We start from the raw sequence: 22,207 nt of genomic DNA on the forward strand, positions 1-22,207 counted from the left end.
AAATTTGGTCTCCAATTAAGACCATCTTTTTTAATTCTTTTTCCCTTTTTTCCTTTATCTATTTTTTGTATTTTTTTTGTATTTATTTATTTTTCTGATTTTATAAAATGCTAAAACAAAGTAAAGACCTAATTACACTATTTAACTCCTAGAATTACTTATAACTCTATTTAAAGACAAATGCAATAATTAGCAATGCAAAGAACTATTTTCTTGCAATTTTCTTTACATTTTATTCTAAAATTAATTAATACTAAAATTGTGAAATTAAATCCCTAAATGCCAATGCATATTTTTTGGTATTTTCGTATGGATTAAAATGCACAAATAAAAATGCAACAATTACCAAAGAATGCCACAAAATTCACAAAAAATTATAAAATACTAGAAAAAATTGTTTTGTTTGAAATTTTGGGAATTATTGCTTAGGGCAAAAATTACGTGCTCACAGCGGAAAATTTAAAACGAATTTAAATTAATCCGGGAAAGAAAAACGGGCTAGACCGGACCGGGTCGCGGGTCATCCCTCCATTTATTTTCCCACCATTTTTCATTCACACCACTTTTATTATTATTTATTAAATAACAAACCCAACAATCCCCCACATGAATGGGGAATGGCTATAAACTTAAAGGAATGCACGGACGTGTGTGTGTTTTACGAACAAGAATTGATTGCATCTGGATAAGTAGGTTTCCCTTTAAACTTTTCGTAGTGAACTTATATCGGATATACTCGGTCAATCGGTAAATTTGATATCTTTGAACCGTCGAGCTTTGTTGTATACCTAGACAACATAAGTCACACAATCAATCCTTAACCATCTATGGTTCTCACGTTTGTGTTCGTTTCAGCCATGAACACCGCCTGGTTTCATGAGTGCTTAGAGAATGGGCCTTTACTTTCATTCTCCTTGAAGCGGCTTACACTTCACACACACATAGGTGATTCCTAAACGTGTAATCCTAAAGACACACTATCTGGTCATATCCTGCCAGACTTAGCAAATCATTAAAAAGCTTTAAGCTTTATTGACTCATCAAAAAAGCCTTAATGCTTTACCTCGTTTTTGAACATTGTCTTCATCACGAGAATGGGTTGAGTTAGTTGACAATGTTGAACCGTCATTCATAACTTTGTTTGATCTCTTTGAACCTAGCTCTTGGGATCTCCAGTCTGCTAGGTAGAGTTACCGCCATGATGACTTGTCCTAGGCCTTTAACCCCATTCCCTTTGATGATCTTTCAACTGCCTCTCTAGATAGGCCTTTTGTAAGTGGATCCGACACGTTATCTCTTGACTTTACGTAGTCAATTGTGATAACACCATTAGAGAGTAGTTGTCTAACGGTATTGTGTCTCCGTCGGATATGACGAGATTTTCGGTTACACATAACGCTCCCTGCCCTACCTATTGCCGTTTGACTATCACAATGTACACATATAGGTGCCAAAGGTTTGGGCAAAAATGGAATATCTTCCAAGAAATTCCGGATCCATTCAGCTTCCTCACCGGCCTTATCTAAAGCTATGAATTCAAATTCCCTTGTAGAACGGGCGATGCACGTTTGTTTGGATGATTTCCAAGATACTGCTCCACCCCCAATTGTGAAAGCATATCCACTCGTGGATTTAACTTCAGATGATCCGGTGATCCAATTTGCATCACTATATCCCTCGATCACGGAAGGATATTTGTTATAATGCAAAGCATAATTTTGGGTATGTTTCAGATATCCCAAAACTCGTTTCATTGCCATCCAATGTATTTGATTGGGATTACTTGTAAACCGACTCAGTTTGCTAATAGCACATGCTATATCTGGTCGCGTACAATTCATGATATACATCAAACTTCCCAATACTCTTGCATAGTCCAGTTGTGAGTCACTTTCACCTTCATTCTTTTGAAGTGCATAACTCACGTCAATTAGAGTCTTGGCAATTTTGAAATCCAAATAGTTGAACTTGTCAAGTACCTTTTCAATGTAGTGAGACTGTGATAATGCTAGACCTTGTGAAGTCTTGCGAATTCTGATTCCTAAGATCACATCAGCAACTCCTAAGTCTTTCATGTCGAATTTGCTAGACAACATGCGCTTTGTAGCATTTATATCTGCCATACTTTTGCTTATTATCAACATGTCATCAACATATAAACAAACAATGACTTCATGACCTGGAGTATTTTTAATGTAAACACATTTATCACACTCGTTGATTTTAAATACATTTGCTAACATTGTTTGGTCAAATTTTGCATGCCATTGTTTGGGTGCTTGTTTAAGTCCATAAAGCGACTTAACAAGTTTGCACACTTTCTTTTCTTTACCAGGAATCACAAAACCCTCAGGTTGTTCCATGTAAATTTCTTCCTCCAATTCTCCATTTAGGAAAGCTGTTTTAACATCCATTTGATGGATTTCAAGACCCATACACGGCCGCTAGTGCCACTAACACCCTAATAGATGTTATCCTCATTACTGGCGAGTAAGTGTCAAAGTAATCAAGGCCTTCCTTTTGTCTATAACCTTTGACAACAAGTCTTGCCTTATATTTGTCAATAGTGCCATCAGCTTTATTTTTCCATTTAAAGATCCATTTCGAACCTAAAGGCTTATTTCCTGGAGGACAATTAACCAATTTCCATGTATGATTATCCAACATTGATTGAATCTCACTATTGACTGCCTCTTTCCAAAATGCTGAATCAGAAGACGACATAGCTGCTTTAAAAGTTTGAGGCTCATTTTCAAGCAAGAATGTCACTAAATCTGGTCCAAAGGACGTAGATGTTCTTTGACGTTTGCTACGCCTTGGATCTTCTATACTTGGAGTATTTTCCTTTGGTTCTTCCCGAGGTCGTTTAGGTTTTTTACTTACCGACTCGCTTTCAGTTTTATACGGATAGATGCTTTCAAAGAATTCAACATTATCTGATTCCATTACCGTATTAACATGAATCTCGGGATTATGAGATTTATGAACCAAAAATCAACATGCTTTACTATTTGTAGCATATCCAATGAAAACGCAATCTACTATTTTTGGTCCAATTTTAACCCTTTTAGGTAAAGGAACCTGTACCTTTGCTAGACACCCCCACACTTTGAAATATTTCAAGTTGGGTTTTCTTCCTTTCCATTTTTCATATGGAATAGATTGCGTTTTGTTGTGGGGTACTCTGTTGAGTATTCGGTTAGCTGTAAGGATAGCTTCCCCCCACAAACTCTGCGGTAATCCGGAACTTATTAATAAAGAATTCATCATTTCTTTTAATGTCCGATTTTTCCTTTCCGCAATTCCGTTGGATTGAGGTGGTAAGGTGCAGTAGTTTGATGGATAATTCCATATTTTGAACATATTTCTGCAAACGGAGATTCATATTCTCCACCTCAATCACTTCTAATTATTTTGATCTTTTTATTCAATTGATTTTCTACTTCATTCTTTTATTGCTTAAATGCTTCAATTGCTTCATCCTTACTATTAAGCAAATAAACATAACAATATCTAGTGCAATCGTCAATAAAAGTAATAAAATACTTTTTCCCACCTCGAGATGGTGTCGACTTCATATCGCAAATGTCAGTATGAATTAAGTCTAAAGGATTTGAATTCCTTTCAACAGACTTATAAGGATGTTTTACAAACTTAGATTCAACACATATTTGACATTTCGATTTATTACACTCGAATTTAGGCAATACTTCTAAATTAATTAATTTCCGCAAGGTTTTATAATTGACATGTCCTAAACGAATATGCCATAAATCATTTGACTCCAATAAATAAGAAGAAGCTGAAATTTTATTCATACTGTCAACAACCATTACATTGAGTTTGAAAAGGCCCTCCGTGAGGTAGCCTTTTCCAACATACATTTCGTTCTTGCTTACAACAACTTTATCAGAAACAAATACACATTTGAATCCATTCTTTACAAGTAAAGAAGTAGAAACTAAATTCTTCCTAATAGTAGGAACATGAAGAACGTTGTTGAGCGTTAACACCTTGCCGGAAGTCATCTTCAGGAATATCTTCCCATAACCTTCAATCTTGGCTGTTGCATTATTTCCCATGGAAATTTCTTCTTCCGGACCAGCAGTAGAGTAAGTCGCAAATGCTTTTTTGACAGCACAAACATGTCGAGTGGCTCCAGAGTCAATCCACTACTCCTTCGGATTTCCAACTAAATTGTATTCCGAAAGTATTGCGCAAAGATCATCAATCTCATTATTCTTCTCCACTATGTTGGCTTGTCCCTTCTTCTTATCCTTTTTCGGAAGACGACAATCTGGGCTTTTGTGACCGACTTTTCCACAATTGTAGCAGCTGCCCTTGAATTTCTTTTTGTTCTGCTCCTTAGTTTGTCCAGAAGACCTCTTCCTCTTCTTACTTTTTGGAGCAGTCTCTTCAACGATATTAGCTCCCATGATCGTTGAATTTCCACGAGACTTCTTCTCGGCTGTTTTGTTGTCTTCCTCGATCTGTAAACGTATCACAAGATCTTCCAACTTCATTTCTTTGCGTTTGTGCTTCAGATAGTTCTTGAAATCTCTCCACGAAGGAGGCAATTTTTCAATCGTAGCAGCTACTTGAAATGCTTCATTCACGACCATACCTTCAGCTATAAGGTCGTGAAAAATAAGTTGAAGCTCCTGAACTTGGGTTCCCACAGTTTTGCTGTCTATCATTTTATAGTCTAGAAACTTGGCAACCACGAACTTCTTCAAGCATGCATCTTCTGTCTTGTACTTCTTCTCAAGTGCATCCCATAATTCTTTCGAAGTATTTATTGCACTGTACACATTATACAAGTCATCTTCTAAAGCACTTAAGATATAGCCTTTGCAAAGAAAATCTGCCTGCTTCCATGCCTCAACAACCATGAACTTTTCATTATCCGGCATGTCCGCAGCAGGCACTGAAGGCTCTTCACTAGTAAATTTCTGCATACCAAGTGTAGTAAGCCAGAAGAACACCCTTTGCTGCCATCCTTTGAAGTTGGTTCCAGAAAATTTCCCCGGTTTCTCAGCCGGAGGAACAGCAATGCGGCTTGACGAGGCTATCGTTGTTGCACCAACAGTCGCAGAAGGATTTCCATTTCCATTTGCCATTTCTTACTGTCAACAACAGAAGAAATCAATTAATGGCAAAACCAAAATAGTAAATAATAATGTAATCAATAAACAGTACGTAATAAAAACAACTAAGGTTTTTATATACTGTTTTACAGAAAAACGATGAAGTTTTTATGTTCTTCAAATCGTTTTCTGAATTTCAATACCCTGATGAAGTTTTTATATCTTCAAATCAGAATAGTAAAATTCAGACAGAATACAGAATATAATAAATATAATTTCCTTAAGACAGAAGTTTTTATTGCGCGTTTAATACAAGTAATACAAACTAAAATAGGTACAAATAATAATTAAATTATAATTATTAAGCTCTAAAGTACAGTAATTTATCAAAATCCCTCAAATATATATACACACACACTTTTACTTTTAGCTTCACAAAAGTTTAGCTAAAGAGGCTAGCGGTATCTATAAACGTGGCATAGACAAGATGAAGTTGTGGGGCCAACAATCCAACTAATATGTACACGTCATCCCAAAATATCTTGTCGTACCAAAAACTATCACAATCCAATCTTAGTACCAAAAATTCTTTTACAAACCCGTTAGAGGTCACCAGAATTTTCCAAACAAAATATCTCGACCCATGACTCGGACAAAACCAAAAATATCTCCTCAAAATTATCAGACACGTGTATCATAAAAACTGAATTTTCCTTCCCGAATCTTCTTGAAGCTTTATCACATGGATATTTTCGCCCTGTGGCTGCAGATTTTTTTTTATTAAGTTCCATTGGTCCCACTTTATCGCCGACTCTGAAATTTTACCTTTATAAATATTTTCTTTAACACCCTATTCATGTCACAAGTTTCTTGATTTGAGATTTACTTGATTTTTTTGCATGAAAAATAGAGTGTACCCTTTTGGCCTATATTGTTGTTAATTGAGTGAATTTGGAGATGGAGATGGAGTTTTTTAAAGAAAGGTGGCCATCATATTATAGTGTTCTTGGTGTTAATGTAAACTCTTCTGATGAAGAAATTAAACGTGCTTATAGAAAGCTAGCTATGGTATGGTAATTAAAAAAAGTTCTCTCTCTTTTTTTTCCCTTTTTTTTTGGTTATTGTATTGTAGTTATAAGAGGAGTTTTTGTTGCTAATTGAAATTGTGATTTTTGATTGCAGCAATGGCATCCTGATAAATGGACGAGGACGCCATCATTATTAGGTGAAGCTAAGAGGAAGTTTCAGCAAATCCAAGAAGCCTATTCAGGTAAAGTTTATATCGTTCAATGGATTTAAGTTATATACACTGTATAATTTTTTTTAGTATCAGTGTAATTTGCCGGTTAATTACCATTGTTATTAGGTTATTAAATTTGTAACCTTTATCATAAAGATTTAACTGTCATTAACTTATAAATGACTTGATTTGATTGTATAAATATTTTTTATATCGTCAATCCATTTCTCGGAATGGAAATGGGTATGTCTTTTAAAAAAATAATTTATTGCCAATTCTAATTTTTTTTATTTTATTTTTTTTATTTGGGAATAGTGTTGTCGGATCAGAAGAAGAGAATGATGTATGATGCAGGATTGTATGACCCTGAGGAAGACGAGGATGAGGTATGCTATATTTTGTTCTGTTTCTTGATTTTAGATTATGCAGAAAAAGAGAAGCTCATCTGATATATTTCTGTTATTTTTTTTGTAGGGATTTGCTGATTTTCTACAAGAAATGGTATCTCTAATGGATAATGCAAGGAAAGAGGTATTGTCTTCATCTGCTTATGATTTTATTGTGATAGTAAATGTATGGTTTCTCTGTTCAATTGGTAACTTAAAGCTGTCCTCATTGAAGCATATGTAGTTAAGAACTTAAGATACTATGAATTTCGTTTGTCTTGGATGATGATCATATATGTCGTGGAGGGGAGCCTCGGAGCAATGGTACAGTTGTCTTCGTGTTGTCTCCGTGATCTATAGGATACGGGTTCGATGCTTGTATTAAGTTAGGCTGTTTACATCACGCTTTTTGGGGTGCGGCTCTTTCCCAAATCCTGTGCTAGACGCGGGATGTATAGTGCATTGGGCTGCCCTTTGGATGATGATCGTACTTAAAATGAGTAACTGTGTTGTTTTCTCTGATGTTGCTTGTGCATAATTAAAATGAATTGCATTGCACTTGGCTGATGATTTAACATGTCATTTAAAAGATAACTATATATATGACAATCAGTAAACTGAAATATGAAGTGTGCGACCTGTTATAACAGGTTAAATTACAGTGATAGTGTGAGAAATTTTCATACTATAGATATTTTTCGACTAATTATTCTATTCCACCGGCTTCCACTTTATTCTCTTTAGTAATTGATGTTTCTTTTCCATTGCAAATTCTTGAAAACAGGAGAAAAATTACAGTATGGAGGAGCTACAGGGCATGTTTTGGGAGATGGCACAAGGATTTGAGACTACTAAGTCTAACTTCTCTCAACAACAAGATTTCGAGTCCTCGCGATGGTTTTGCAGTCCTTCGGCTTATAATCACCCTAGAACTTCAGGGACAGCTCAGTTAGATACAAATTTTACAGACAGAAATCCATTCTTGGATTTCTCAAACATGGAGATGCATGCAGCTAATCGTTTCTGTAGATAAAGCGATTTCACGATAATTTTCAGCAACGAGAAATGCACGCGAAGATTTTTGCTCTTAATGTTTCTGCATCTTAAGATGTTGGTAGAATCACTTGAGTGTAGCAATGTGCAAAGGAGATCTGAGAATTTTGGCTCTGAATGAAGCATATGTAGTTAGACGCGATCATATCAGCACTAACACACAGAGGATACTATCACACAGGATAGTATGTAGTTGAAATTTCAAGTAAAAGCATAAGATTAGGGGTGACAGTAGAAATGTGACTTTGTATTGTTGCAGACAAGATACCAGAGTTATTACTGACTGGTGTTGTTAGCTACAGGTTTCTGTGTGGTGATGAGATGTTTTTTCAAATTTCTTCTGTACAGAAATGGAATGAGATTCAAGAATTGGGCATGTTTTGTAGCTACTTGAGGTTGTTGAGATGTACTATTTGTAGTGTTAATTTGAATGAGACTTTGGCGAAACATATGCATGCCATAATCTTGATTTTGTTAAGTGTTTTCTCTGTGTGTCTATCTTAAGCTCATAATGACTGTTCTTCGTGTGATGGGCCTGTTATTAGGTTGTGTACAGAGTAGGCCCAGTAGTCTTTTCTGGTCCAACACTGAAGCCCATATTAAGCCCATTCTAATAGCCCAATTTTCAGCAGGCTGTCACGTAATTTAGCCCAAATTGTTGGGGGAAGTGTACGGGTAATGCTGTATGATGGTCCGGGCCTCGGCCCGGGCCTAAATGGGCTAAACGGGCCGGGTTAAATGGCCTGGGCTTAGCGGTCCGGGCTTCGTGCGCTCAACGGGTGGACCCGGGCCCGGGCCTAAATGGGCTAAACGGGCCGGGTTAAATGGCCTGGGCTTAGCGGTCCGGGCTTCGTGGGCTCAACGGGTGGAATCAGCCCATGACGGGCCTAAGCCCATATGGTCCTGGGCTAAATGGGCCGGGCTCGTGGGCTTAGCGGGTCTAACGGGCTTTTTTATTTTTGGGCATTTTTTTAAAAAATTTTTTTGTTTAAGCAATTTCTTGTAAACCATATATGTATGTATATATATAAATTGTTCTTATACATGGTTATATAAATATATGTAATATATATAATATAGAAATCTAATTATTAAAGTGCTTGACGAAAAAGTAAAATAACAAAACAATAGTAAAACTAAATTGGGGTTTTGACACAGTTACCCACAAAAATAAAACTATTTACTCTTGTCTACCCATTTATTTTTCTACCCATAAACTAATTATATTTTCTACGCGTAGTAGTTTTTGTGGGGAATTTTTTCTTTATTCTCCAATTCTTTTTTATTTCTATGCTTCTTTTCTTTCTTTTTTTCTTTTCTCCTTTTCTTTTTTCTCGTTTTTCTTCTTATTTTTTTCTTTTTTCCTTTTCTNAATTCCATATTCCGAACATATTCTGCAAACGGTGATTCATATTCTCCACCTCGATCACTTCTAATCATTTTGATCCTTTTATTCAATTGATTTTCTACTTCATTCTTGTATTGCTTAAATGCTTCAATTGCTTCATCCTTACTATTAAGCAAATAAACATAACAATATCTAGTGCAATCGTCAATAAAAGTAATAAAATACTTTTTTCCCACCTCGAGATGGTGTCGACTTCATATCGCAAATGTCAGTATGAATTAAGTCTAAAGGATTTGAATTCCTTTCAACAGACTTATAAGGATGTTTTACAAACTTAGATTCAACACATATTTGACATTTCGATTTATTACACTCGAATTTAGGCAATACTTCTAAATTAATTAATTTCTGCAAGGTTTTATAATTGACATGTCCTAAACGAATATGCCATAAATCATTTGACTCCAATAAATAAGAAGAATCTGAAATTTTATTCATACTGTCAACAACCATTACATTGAGTTTGAAAAGGCCCTCCGTGAGGTAGCCTTTTCCAACATACATTTCGTTCTTGCTTACAACAACTTTATCAGAAATAAATACACATTTGAATCCATTCTTTACAAGTAAAGAAGTAGAAACTAAATTCTTCCTAATAGTAGGAACATGAAGAACGTTGTTGAGCGTTAACACCTTGCCGGAAGTCATCTTCAGGAATATCTTCCCATAACCTTCAATCTTGGCTGTTGCATTATTTCCCATGGAAATTTCTTCTTCCGGACCAGCAGTAGAGTAAGTCGCAAATGCTTCTTTGACAGACAAACATGTCGAGTGGCTCCAGAGTCAATCCACCACTCCTTCGGATTTTCAACTAAGTTGCATTCCGAAAGCATTGCGCAAAGATCATCAATGTCATTATTCTTCTCCACTATGTTGGCTTGTCCCTTCTTCTTATCCTTTTTCGGGAGACGACAATCAGGGCTTTTGTGACCGATTTTTCCACAATTGTAGCAGCCGCCCTTGAATTTCTTTTTGTTCTGCTCCTTAGTTTGTCCAGAAGACCTCTTCCTCTTCTTACCTTTTGGAGCATTCTCTTCAACGATATTAGCTCCCATGATCGTTGAATTTCCACGAGACTTCTTCTCAGCTGTTTTGTTGTCTTCCTCAATCTTTAGACGTATCACAAGATCTTTCAACTTCATTTCTTTGCGTTTGTGCTTCAGATAGTTCTTGAAATCTCTCCACGAAGGAGGCAATTTTTCAATCATAGCAGCTACTTGAAATGATTCATTCACGACCATACCTTCAGCAATAAGTTCATGAAAAATAAGTTGAAGCTCCTGAACTTGGGTTCCCACAGTTTTGCTGTCTATCATTTTATAGTCTAGAAACTTGGCAACCACGAACTTCTTCAAGCATGCATCTTCTGTCTTGTACTTCTTCTCAAGTGCGTCCCATAATTCTTTCGAAGTATTCATTGCACTGTACACATTGTAAAAGTCATCTTCTAAAGCACTTAATATATAGCCTTTGCAAAGAAAATCTGCCTGCTTCCACGCCTCAACAACCATGAACTTTTCATTATCTGGCATGTCCGCAGCAGGCACTGGAGGCTCTTCACTAGTGAATTTCTGCATACCAAGTGTGGTAAGCCAGAAGAACACCCTTTACTGCCATCCTTTAAAGTTAGTTCCGGAAAATTTCTCCGGTTTCTCAGCCGGAGGAACAAGAGTGCGGCTTGACGAGGCTATCGTCGTTGCACCAACAGTCGCAGAAGGATTTCCATTTTCATTTGCCATTTCTTACTGTCAACAACAGAAGAAATCAATTAATGGCAAAACCAAAACAGTAAATAATACTGTAATCAATAAACAGTACGTAATAAAAAGAACTAAGGTTTTTATATACTGTTTTTACAGAATAACGATGAAGTTTTTATGTTCTTTAATTCGTTTTCTGAATTTCAATATCCTGATGAAGTTTTTATATCTTCAAATCAGAATAGTAAAATTCAGACAGAATACAAAATATAATAAATATAATTTTCTTAAGATTGTTATATATCTGTATTGCTGAAAATAAATTAAATAATAATCTTTCTGAAAACAAAAACAGAAAGTTAATAGAAATTAAATTCCGAAAAACAGTAAACTTCTTCAAAATAAATTCTGAAAACGTTGTAGGAACAAATCGAGCCCACTGAATACACAGTGTATCCTTAAGGAAATTATTTCCCTCAAGTACCCGAGGTTCTGGAATATATCCTCCCAGGATAGAACGATTTAACTCACCAGTGTATCGGTACCTAAAACTCTGGTGATCGGCGAACCACTCGATGGTCGTAAAACACGCTGGAATATTTTGTGCAGAAGAAGAAGAAGATTCAGAAAATTTAGTAAGTAAATATTCTGGGATTTGAAGGTATATTTATAGCCAACTTGGTGCTGTTTCTGAAGAGGTTTGCAACCTTTCAGAACAGCCATAGCTGTTGGAACAGGTGTGACACTGTTTCAGAACAGCCATGGCTGTTCAAAATATTGCGGAAAATATAAAACGGATTTAAAATAATCCGGGAAAGAAAACGGGCCGGACCGGACCGGGTCGCGGGTTATTGCGGATTGAATTTTCTTTAATTAATTTAATTAATTAATTAAATATTTGAAAAGAATTTTGTCCAAAAAGATTATTCAATCAATCTTTGACAAATCCGAATCTGAATCCGAGCGAGCGACGACGACGGCGCGATGCTTGCCTTCTTCTTAGCTCTTTAAAAGCTAAAAGATGAGCTTCTCTTTATATACACAAAGATAATATTTCCTTCTACCAACGAGGGACAAAGTGCATAAGTGAAATGAACTCATTCAAAATTTCACTTCCCTCCATTCTTTTCCCACCATTTTCCATTCACACCTCTTTTGTTATTATTTATTAGTAACAAACCCAACAAGTTTAATCATCATATTTAATACTCAGTTCAGTAAATGTCTAGATCGACAATTGGGTAGCCTAATTTATAGTCCACATTTTTTTTGATATAGTAATTTATAGTCCACATCAATAATAGCCCAAAATTATAGGGAATATTTTCATTTAAATTGAAAACGTTAAGGCGTTAAGGGGTTATTTACTCTAAGAGTGATATTAACATCATCATTCTTTCAAACTAACAAATAATCTCTTATGTCATGGATTTGCTATAAAATTCGAATATAGCTACGAATAATAAATATATTGTAAATGTTTGATGTGGTCGTATATCAAAAGCGACTGCTAAATAATTGAAAAGTAGTATTCTCTTCCTCTTTATTAAGGCATTTCATTTAATTCAAACCTTCTTTATTTAATTTTTAGTTAAACACGACATTTAAGGTTTAAGTTTAATCATCATATTTTTTAATACACAGTTTAGTAAGCGTCTAGATCGACAATTGTGTAGCCCAATTTATAGTCCACATTTTTTTGATAAAGTAATTTATAGTCCAAAATTATAAGGAATAATTTTGTTTAAATTGAAAACGTTAAAACCTTAAGGGGATACTTACTCTAAGAGTGATATTAACATCATCATTCTCTCAAACTAACATTCAATTTAAAAATGGTCGGAAGGTCACTAAGTATTAACGATTAAAACGATCCTAAAAGCTAGTGTTAACAAAGGATGAAAGTTTCCATATGCAAGCTTGTCCATATGCAAGCTTGTCTAGTCTATATAAAAGTTCTATCGATTTAGTTAAAGATCATGACCTCCACTTGGTTGAGAAATAAACAAAACTAGCAAAGAGTGGCCAAAACTGTAAGCTTGTCTAGCACAAATAAGGAAATTTTTTAGAGAGAACTTCATTTATAGTCCATCGGGCAAAACAAATATCATCCGGTAGCCCAAAATTTCAATATGCATTTTATAGCCCAAAAATAATTCTAGTGGCTAGCCACCGAACTATATATCTGCACCACATGCCTTCAAAGCTCTTCATCAATGGCCCTAGGTTTGTCCCTAGCCTACAACTCCAATGGGAAACCCTTTTCTCCAACAGATTCCAGCTCCAGTTTGTCAGCTTACAGGAAGCAGCAATCAAATCTTTTCTTTCCTTTGAGAAAAGTAGCTTCCTTTTCCCAACTCTTTCTCAATTTTCAATTAATCATAATGTAGACTTTCCTCTCTTTTCTTGTAGAAATGTAGGCGGTAGAGTCGGGCCCTATTTATCGTTAGTGGGTCAGATTCCGGCGAAAGTAATATTCAAGGTATCCCATAATCTCCAGCATAACAAGTTCATAGTAACAACAGTACACAAACAAACACAGGTTCACTGGAGAAATAATTTTCGGCCCGAAATGGTTTAGCCGGAAAACTTCACGGTCGTCGGAAAAGCTATATACCGACCAGATCTGCCGAAATTCAAATTAGCAAGCAAACCATCTTTCAGATCTAGATTTTTATAATATCAAAATCCCCAAAACAATGAATAAAACGAGAAGAAAGAGTCGCCAGATTTAATGGAGGATCACCGGTGTTTGAGTTTCCGTCCAGATCTAAAGCCAACGAGATCGAGCACAATGGGTTAGACTGACTGGGTTTTGATTTCAATTTCACGATAAAGTTTGGTTCTTCCATCCAAGATAAAGCGTCCCTTTTTATGTTTTTACAAAGGTGCAAGTCGTTGGGTTTATACTTGAGTTCAATCTGATGGCTTTCCTTCTCTCCTTCTTCCTATTTATTTACCTTTTTATGTTTTTGAATCCACTAATAGAAAACCATTCTCAATTGTGTTATTTTGTCCAATGTAGAGGTAGACCATGTATTATATTTTTAGGCTGTATTAGACTGGAGAGCAAATTTTTTTTTTTTTTTGAATATTGGAAAGAAAATCTGTCACTATACAAAAAATATACAAAATAGACTGCCACCATACAAAAAATATACAAATAGACTGTCACTATATAAAAATAAAATAGACTGTCACTATACAAAAAATATACAAATAGACTGTCACTATATAAAAATATACAAAATAGACTGTCACTATACAAAATATATACAAATAGACTGTCACTATACAAAAAATATACAAATAGACTGTCACTATACAAAAAATATACAAAATAGACTGTCACTATACAAAAAATATATAAAATAGATGTAACTATACAAAATATATACAATATAGATGTAACTATATAAAATATATACAAAAAAGACTGTCACTATACAAAAATACATGATCCACTCCAAATACACAGTGTGCACACGTTACACATACAAAATTGTATATAATTTATATACACTATGTTTACATATTAGAAAATACACATTATATACAATTTTGATACATTGTTCAGACAGATTATACATTCACGATACAAAATACATTTGGGGTACACAAATATATACACTTTAGATACAATATTTATACACAAGCACACTCGAGATAGGCTCAATATACACCAAGGATACACTGTCGAACTTAGGATACTGTGACGACCCAAAGGGTCATCACCTGTTTCCTCATTCATTCTGTGTTTTCGAGGCCTTTAAAACCTCATTTTTTTACTTGCCTCGATTTGCGTGCGCAGTCCGGGCGCGTAGCCGGAAAGCTTTTATGTTGAAATATGTGAATTCTGTGAAAAATTTGAAGAATTTTGATATTAATATGTTTAAGGTTGACTTCAGTCAACATTTTTGGTAAACGGACCCGGACCCGAGATTGGACGGTCCCGAAAGGTCCGTAGAAAAATATGGGACTCGGGCATGTGCCCGGAGTCGAATTCCGAGGTCTAGAGCCCGAGAAATGAATTTTTCTGTGAAATTGTTTTTCTGAAATTATTAAGGAAAATGGAAATGAAAATTGATTAAAAGACTGTGGTATCGGGCTCGTATTTTGGTTCCGACGCCCGCTACAAGTCTTAAATATGTGTTAAGCGCTTTCTGTAAAGTTTGGTCGAAATCGGACGTCGTTTGACGTGTTTCGGACCTAATTGTCTAAAGTTGGAAGTTTATGAAGTTTGAAAGGAAAATGATGATTTTGAGGCTTGATTCAATGATTTTGATGTTATTTTGGCGATTTAATCGCTCGAGTAAGTTCGTAGGATGTTATTGAGTTAGTGTGTGTGATTGGTTAGGAGCCCCGAGGGCTCGGGAGTGAATTGGAGGTAGTTTGGGGTGTTTTTACACTTGGAATGGTAGCATATTTTTCTGCAATTTTTGCCCAGTGAAATCCTTCTTCGCGTTCGCACTCCCCCACACGCGTTCGCGATGCTTCATTTTGTTCCTTCATCGCGTTCGCGTCACTAGTCCGCGTTCGCGTAGAGATATGAACCTCTGAGGGCCCAGTCCTCTTTTCTTGTTCGCGTTCGCGAGGGCCGGACCGCGTTCGCGTAGTTCCCAGCCCATTTCCCATCGCGTTCGCGTACAGGCCAACGCATTCGCGTAGGCCAATTTTCCAGGCACCCAATATTTTCTCTTCGCGTTCGCATCCCTTGTCCGCGAACGCGATGCTTGCCAACTTCTATTCATCGCGAACGCGACCCTACTGTCGCGAACGCGTAGTGTAATGTCGTCCAGTGATTTTTTTTAAAAGAACAGAAACAGTACACTCGGGATTTTTCACTTTTTATCACGATCCCTCTTCTCTCCCAAGCCTTAGGAAGCCATTAAACCCTCAAGCTTCAAGACCACTTGAGTAAGTAATTTCCCACTTATTTCCTTTACTTTTCCTTCATTAATTAGCAAGTTTCTAAGCCTAAATCATGAAATCAAGGTAGGAATCATGGGTTTTTTGTAGAGTTAGGGTTTTGAGAATTTTGGGTAATTCAACCCCAATTTGGGGTCGAATCTTAAACCAGATTATATCTTTGGATTCGTGGGTTATGAGTAAATTATNGGAGCCGGGGGAAGGGTAGTAGGTTGGCGACTACTTTCACCAATTTTAGCTTTTCCCTTACCACCAAATATTTTTTTCAAAGAAAATGCCATATTAATTACAATTATGCAAACTAAAACACACAAAAATATATTCTTAAAACTTAAGAGTTGGAACGAGTTTACCGAATTGCCGAACAACTTCTTGAAAATTAAAAATCGTTGAAGACTTGAATACTTCAATTAAACAACTTCACAATTTTTCACGAAATTGCAATAATAAAATAAGCAATTATAGAAGAGAAATTAGATATAGATTGAGAGAGATTGAGAGAGATTGATAAATTGGTGAGTAAAAATGAAAGAATGAGGGGGTATTTATAGTTGAGAATTGGGAAAAAGTGTAATTATATAAAGTTTGGGGGCCAAATGGCTATTTTTTAAAGTAGCCAGCGGATAAATTATGAAGGCCAACGGCTAGATTTTAAAAATCTGACCGTTGAAAATTTTTTTTTTTTTAAAAATAGCCGTTGGAGCCCGTTAGGCCCGGTTGAACCGACCCAGGCCCGCCTGCCGGTCCCGAGCTTAGCGGTCCCGGGCTCGTGGGCTTATAGAAGTGAACCGGCCCGCCACGGGCCTCCTGCATCATTGGGGACCGGCCCACCAGGACCGGCCCACCAGGACCGTTAGCCCGTTAAGACCGCGGGCCCGGTCCGGTCCCAGCCCGGCCCACCATACAGCATTATGTACGGGAGAAATTTATAAATAGCCAGATTTACAATTGGTCGTTCAAAAATAGTCCAGTTTCAAAAGTAATCGAAATTTAGTCACTTTTCATGTAAAGATAAATCTGAGCGAAAACACTGTCCAAAATATACTGGAGTTCCAGCATAAGTATGCTTATGCTGGAACTCCAGCATATTATACTGGAGTTCCACGATAAGTATGCTGGAACTCCAGCATAATATGATGGAGTTCCAGCATAAGTTCACTAGAACTCCAGCATAATATACTGGAGTTCCAGCAAGTATACCGGTCCAGCATAATATATTGGAGTTTGGAGCATCGGTGCTCTAGTCTCCAGTATATTCTACTGGAGCCAGCAAAGTATACCGGTGCAGCATAATGTGCTGGAGTTCATACACGGGTGTACCGAAATCCAGTATATTATGCTGGACCGGTCTCTGTTGCAGCAAAATAGTGGTTATTTTTCATTGACTTAATAAACGCTGGCTATTTTTGAATGACCAGTCCGAAAACTGACTATACCATGCTATTTTGTCGAAGTGTACAAACAACCATTCTTAGGGTTGTTATTTATGGATTAGTTAGTACTTATTTTGTTTTGATAATTTAAATTAAAAATCTTAATTTCAGAACAATTAAGGATATCGGTATTTGAACTGAAAAATTAAAATTAATGACACATTAGTTAATTTTTAAATAGCAATGTTTTGAAATGGCTATCTGCTGTCATTTCTACCTGTTTCTGATGACTCAATATTGCTTTAAATTCATCTCACTTTTTTCTTAGTTAGGCTCTAGTGTATGACTATATCGTTTTCAAAGTTGTGTACAAAAGCAACACGTATCCTCTTTCGTAGCATAATTCAGAATAGATAAACAAAAGGTAAATTAAAATAGATGCCCTATATTATTGGTAAACTTAAGTTTTTTCTTCTTTTCTTTTTTCTTCTCCTTGTTTACGTTAAGTTGTCCGAATACTTTCTAGCTAATATATACAAAAGCAATCTTTAATTTCCCCCTCCCCCCTCCCCCACACACCACTACATGGGCGGTTCAACAAGATTGGAGGGTTAAATCGGAAAATTTAATTGGAGGCCTTTGTTAAAACAAAACCTTCATATACAGTTTTATCTGAAATTTATTTTTTCTAGCTTTTTGAGATGTATAGTTATTAATAATTTTTTTATAAACCATTTATTCACTCTTAAAATATTGTTGATCTTAGGAAATAAAACCAGATTCAAAAAGTTGATAACTTGATATCAAAATAATTATTTAATTTTTTAATATACGTGTTGTAGTGCTTGAAACCTACAGAGGAAAAAAATTAAGAATGTGCAATATAGCTTATTCAACAGTATTCTTTAGCTCTTGTTTTTATTGAAAAAATTGATCTTTTTTTGTGAAACAATATAGCTTATCAAAAATTTGAACTTTTGCTGAAACCAAGAAAGAAAATATAAGTGTAGTACATGTTTTTTTATGAGAAATATAGAAATGAGATTTGGACTACTAGAGATATTAAAATATTAGACTCTAAAGTGAAAAATATAAAAATATAAAAAATAATGTAGGTATTTAACTAATGATGTCAATCGTAAAATATAATTAACGCAGAATTTTATATTCGTGGTAAGGGTTTAGGGGAGTATTTTTTTACTTTTTATAAAAGATTTTACTTTTCTATTTTGAAATACTCAATATTATTCTTAAAAAATTAACTTATAAATCTATTGTTGATAAAAGTTGGGCTCCACTCCAAGGATTGTGGTGGATGAATATGATTTAACCTACTTTTCGGGTTTGAGCCCTATGGATGATATTCTGTTAGAGTGCACTTTTCTTTCTACTAGGCCTTAAGCGGTTCAAACTTAAATTAGTCGTGACTTCAATGCAAATACCGAATACGTAAAAATAAAAATAAAAAACAAAAAAAGAATTTGGGGCTTCAAAAATTTTGGGGCCTAAAGCAATTGCTTTAGTTGCTTGACCTCTAGCCGCCCCTGCCCTCCCCCCCTCCTCCTCTTCATTTTATAAGAATGTTTATGAGTGATTTCCTGATTCCAATCTTTTTATAAATAAACAAAAGGAGATTAAATAATATTCCCTTTATATTACAAGAATTTTCTACTTTTGAGTAGGACTGGAGAAAAGGAAAGTTCCACATGCACCAAAGCATATTATAACCTTCGCTTTGACTTGCAAAATCCAAAAATAATAAATTCAAGCCCCCATATTATACCAAATTCAACTAACAAAAATACTCCAAATTTTTATTGTTCATGGTCAATAATTAGGATTGCCAATTTTCCACGCACAAGATACTAGTCCAGAGTATTAGATACCAAAAAGGATACAATTATTGAAAGCATCCATTCTTTTTAGATGTACAAAGTATGTTGATTTATAATTAATCAAACAAAATAACAAGTTTAAAAAAAAAAAGCATTAACATAAATAGCTGATCACTCAAGCACTTAAGCTAAAAATAACTGGCGGTTGTATAAGATATATGTAATCCATGTATAGTATGTGTATAATCGATATATAATTTATGTATATTAACTTTTAAAAAATTAAAACATCGACCGACTATTTGTATAATAATATCTTAAAATATTATCAACTCCAAAAAGATTAAAAAATAGAAAAAGAGTCCAATGGTGGGGACAAAAAATGGACCATCCACATGCATTTGTAATTGCCTTCTAGATTAAGCCAATACACCATACATAAAAGAGACACCTCATAATCAACAACCCTTAAATTCCTTTCTCTTCCAATTTCCATGCATTCTCAAGAAGTGTAACAAACTCTCTCTCATTTCTCAAAAGACTTTCCTTTCCTTTTCCTTTCATTTCTCACTTGATTTATTCTACTACAAAGTCACCATACCTAACGTAATATTCTTGTCACATACACTCATAAAAATCCATTTTTTCTTCTAAGAAGAAAGAAGAAATTCACACTTCTATCAAGATCTCATAAGATATTAGTAAGAAGCTTCTGAAAATGTCTCGGGTCGTGGTTTTTCTCTTATTTTTGATAGCTATACCAATAACCAATGGATTAAATCCAAGAAAACTTGATGAGGTAGATGAAAACAAGTGTGGAGGTTGTCCTTGTAACAAGCCTTGTGTTTCACCTTCTCCGCCACCATCTCCACCAGCTCTACCACCACCATCACCACCACCGCCAAAGAAACCACCGAGTGCCTACTGCCCTCCTCCTCCTTCCGGTGGCGGCGGAAGTGGCGGCGGCGGTGGTGGTTATGTTCCCGATACACCAAATTCACAATATATATACATGACTGGTCCACCAGGGAATTTATACCCTGTTGACCATGATTTTGGTGGTGCAAAAAGGAGCTTTTCTAGTGGATTTTCACTTTTGATCGTTGGATTCTTCTTGGGATTGCTTTCCTTTTGGTGAAATTCAGAGTTTGATGAAAATCGAATCAAATTCTACGAGTAAAAGAAGAAGAAGAAGAAGAAGAAAGAATAAGAAGAAGAGGAGAAACAGCAGATTTCACAGACCAAAAGTTTAGTGGCTAAGAATATTCTAATTCTATTATAATAGGTTGGTCCTTAGCTGTTATCTTGATATTCATGTGTTTCATATAGTCCCAATAACCTTATAAATTTTCTTCCACTTTTTTTTGTAAACTTAATTGTCAATCCTTTTCAAGAGACATATTATCGTCTGCTCATATTTATCTTCTATTTTTCCCCTTTATCCTCTCGTGTACCTTGTTTTGTTTTGTGTGAATATCATATCCTTATGGGAGAATTAAATAAAATAAAGAAAAAAGAGTTATGGGTTTCAATCAGAAGAGATAGTACAGTGGTATGGAGTCCTCAATGTCAGTGAAGAATTTAAATGATAGGGCTGCTCATGACTTAGAAAAAGGGCAGCCCAATATACTTAGATCCCGCTGTGCGTAGCGTTCAGGAAGAACTGAACCATAAAGGTCTATTTTATATCGTCTTATTCTGCATTTTTTCAAGATTTTATTTTTACAGTTCGCTAATCACATGAAATTAACTTTACCAGTTACGCCATCTACAAAATTCATGACTTTTCCACGTTTTCTACCGTCATGCAATTTCCAAAGTGCACTGATTAGAAAAGTCTTTATTTTGGCTCTTTCTGGGGTCCACTATTTGGTTAGTTAGGCTGTCCTACGCAATTGTTATCGCGTAAAATCGTGGCAAGGTCAGCTTCAAGATTTTGTTTTCTTCTTTACACAAATAAGGATGATGTAGGTTACTTATATGTTGTTCGGACTCTTAAAAATATTGCTAGCTACATATCATCCTTTTCTCTATCTTTCTTTTTATTTATATTAATTTATGGGTTGGCTTCAAGTAGATATATCTTTGCCGGAGGAGATTGGTGTCCTTTAAGGTATGTTCTTTCGGTGGGTTGTTCCTTTATGGAATATGTCTTTTCCATTCGGTGCCTGCATTCTTCGCCAAAAAATTTTCGTCTTTAATTTCTCTTCGCAACGCGCACACGTAAGGGCTAAGACTTTCTTTCGACATCTTTTTTTAATTTAAGTCATTGAGCTCATCTATAAGAAGGGGGTATGTGTTCAGTATCAAGCTTACACCGTCTTTTAAAAGTAGTGGATTCTTTAAAGAATCTGCTACGGATACAATAACATTTTTGGAGAGTGAGCAATATAGTCAATCCTTATTTTACACACCTAAATTATGTTATGAGTTATTAATTATTTTTGTATGTACATGTACCCGATCATCATTACGTCTTAAAGTTTAGACGAATGAGAAAAAATAGTTTAGAGTATATTTTGTATGAATTCTAATCTTTTATGGATTACACCCACTTTTATTAACGGTTAGATTACACCCTTTGAGCTATTAGTATTGATCAACATTCTTTCTCATTGCAGCAACATAAATGACACGTAGACTTCGCACTTGGTTCTTGATTAATAGCTAAATTAAGGGGAGGTGGTGAATTTGGAGGAGAAAACAAATAACTAAACAAGATAATGATCTTATTACAATATGGACAGACCACTATCTATTGGGTTTGACACGTAATTAATTCGTTGATTTTGACAGGAAACGGTATTGGGGATTTTGTGTAAATTACTAACTACAACTATCTCAATCTCTAAAGCCTCTTTTTACTATTCATTTCGCTGTATTCGGAGCCGCATTTGTTAGAGAGCGTTTTACTCCCAATGTGGGACTTTTCAGCGTGAATTCGAATTTAATTAGACCCTAATGTAGATACCAAAAAGAGTAACAAACTTCCTCTCCTTCTTGACATTTTAATGACAAATTTTATCATGAAGGACTTAGCAAGAAATCAATTGCCTTGGTCTGTTTGGTTTTTCATGTGCTTAAATTTAGTTGATAGAATTTGTGCTAGCGAGAAATATCAAATATTGTTTAATAACTAGTCGAGATATGCGTAAACTGACCTAGATATTATCATTACGAAAGAGACGTTTTTTTT

The 22,207-nt window shown here is 35.4% G+C and overlaps 2 protein-coding genes and 1 pseudogene across 3 annotated transcripts; 2 read left to right on the plus strand and 1 right to left on the minus strand.

Moving 5' to 3' along the window:
* On the plus strand, window positions 5,894-8,229 carry LOC109235164 (dnaJ homolog subfamily B member 7-like). 2 transcript variants are annotated; one of them, XM_019401150.1, is made up of 5 exons: window positions 5,894-6,155; window positions 6,270-6,357; window positions 6,643-6,713; window positions 6,802-6,858; window positions 7,498-8,229. In XM_019401150.1, exons 1-5 carry the CDS (start codon window positions 6,045-6,047, stop codon window positions 7,744-7,746), a joined length of 576 nt encoding a protein of 191 aa, XP_019256695.1. In that variant the 5' UTR covers window positions 5,894-6,044; the 3' UTR covers window positions 7,747-8,229. The 2 variants fall into 2 exon arrangements, with proteins under 2 accessions (XP_019256695.1, XP_019256696.1); XM_019401151.1 differs by having other exon boundaries at window positions 6,069-6,160.
* On the minus strand, window positions 8,308-10,736 carry LOC109235814 (annotated as a pseudogene).
* LOC109235165 (mulatexin-like) lies at window positions 19,387-20,541 on the plus strand. The gene has a single exon (XM_019401152.1). It carries the CDS (start codon window positions 19,730-19,732, stop codon window positions 20,147-20,149), a length of 420 nt encoding a protein of 139 aa, XP_019256697.1. The 5' UTR covers window positions 19,387-19,729; the 3' UTR covers window positions 20,150-20,541.

This window comes from Nicotiana attenuata, chromosome 12 (assembly GCF_001879085.1).
Source record: "Nicotiana attenuata strain UT chromosome 12, NIATTr2, whole genome shotgun sequence".
NCBI classification, from domain to species: Eukaryota; Viridiplantae; Streptophyta; class Magnoliopsida; order Solanales; family Solanaceae; genus Nicotiana; species Nicotiana attenuata.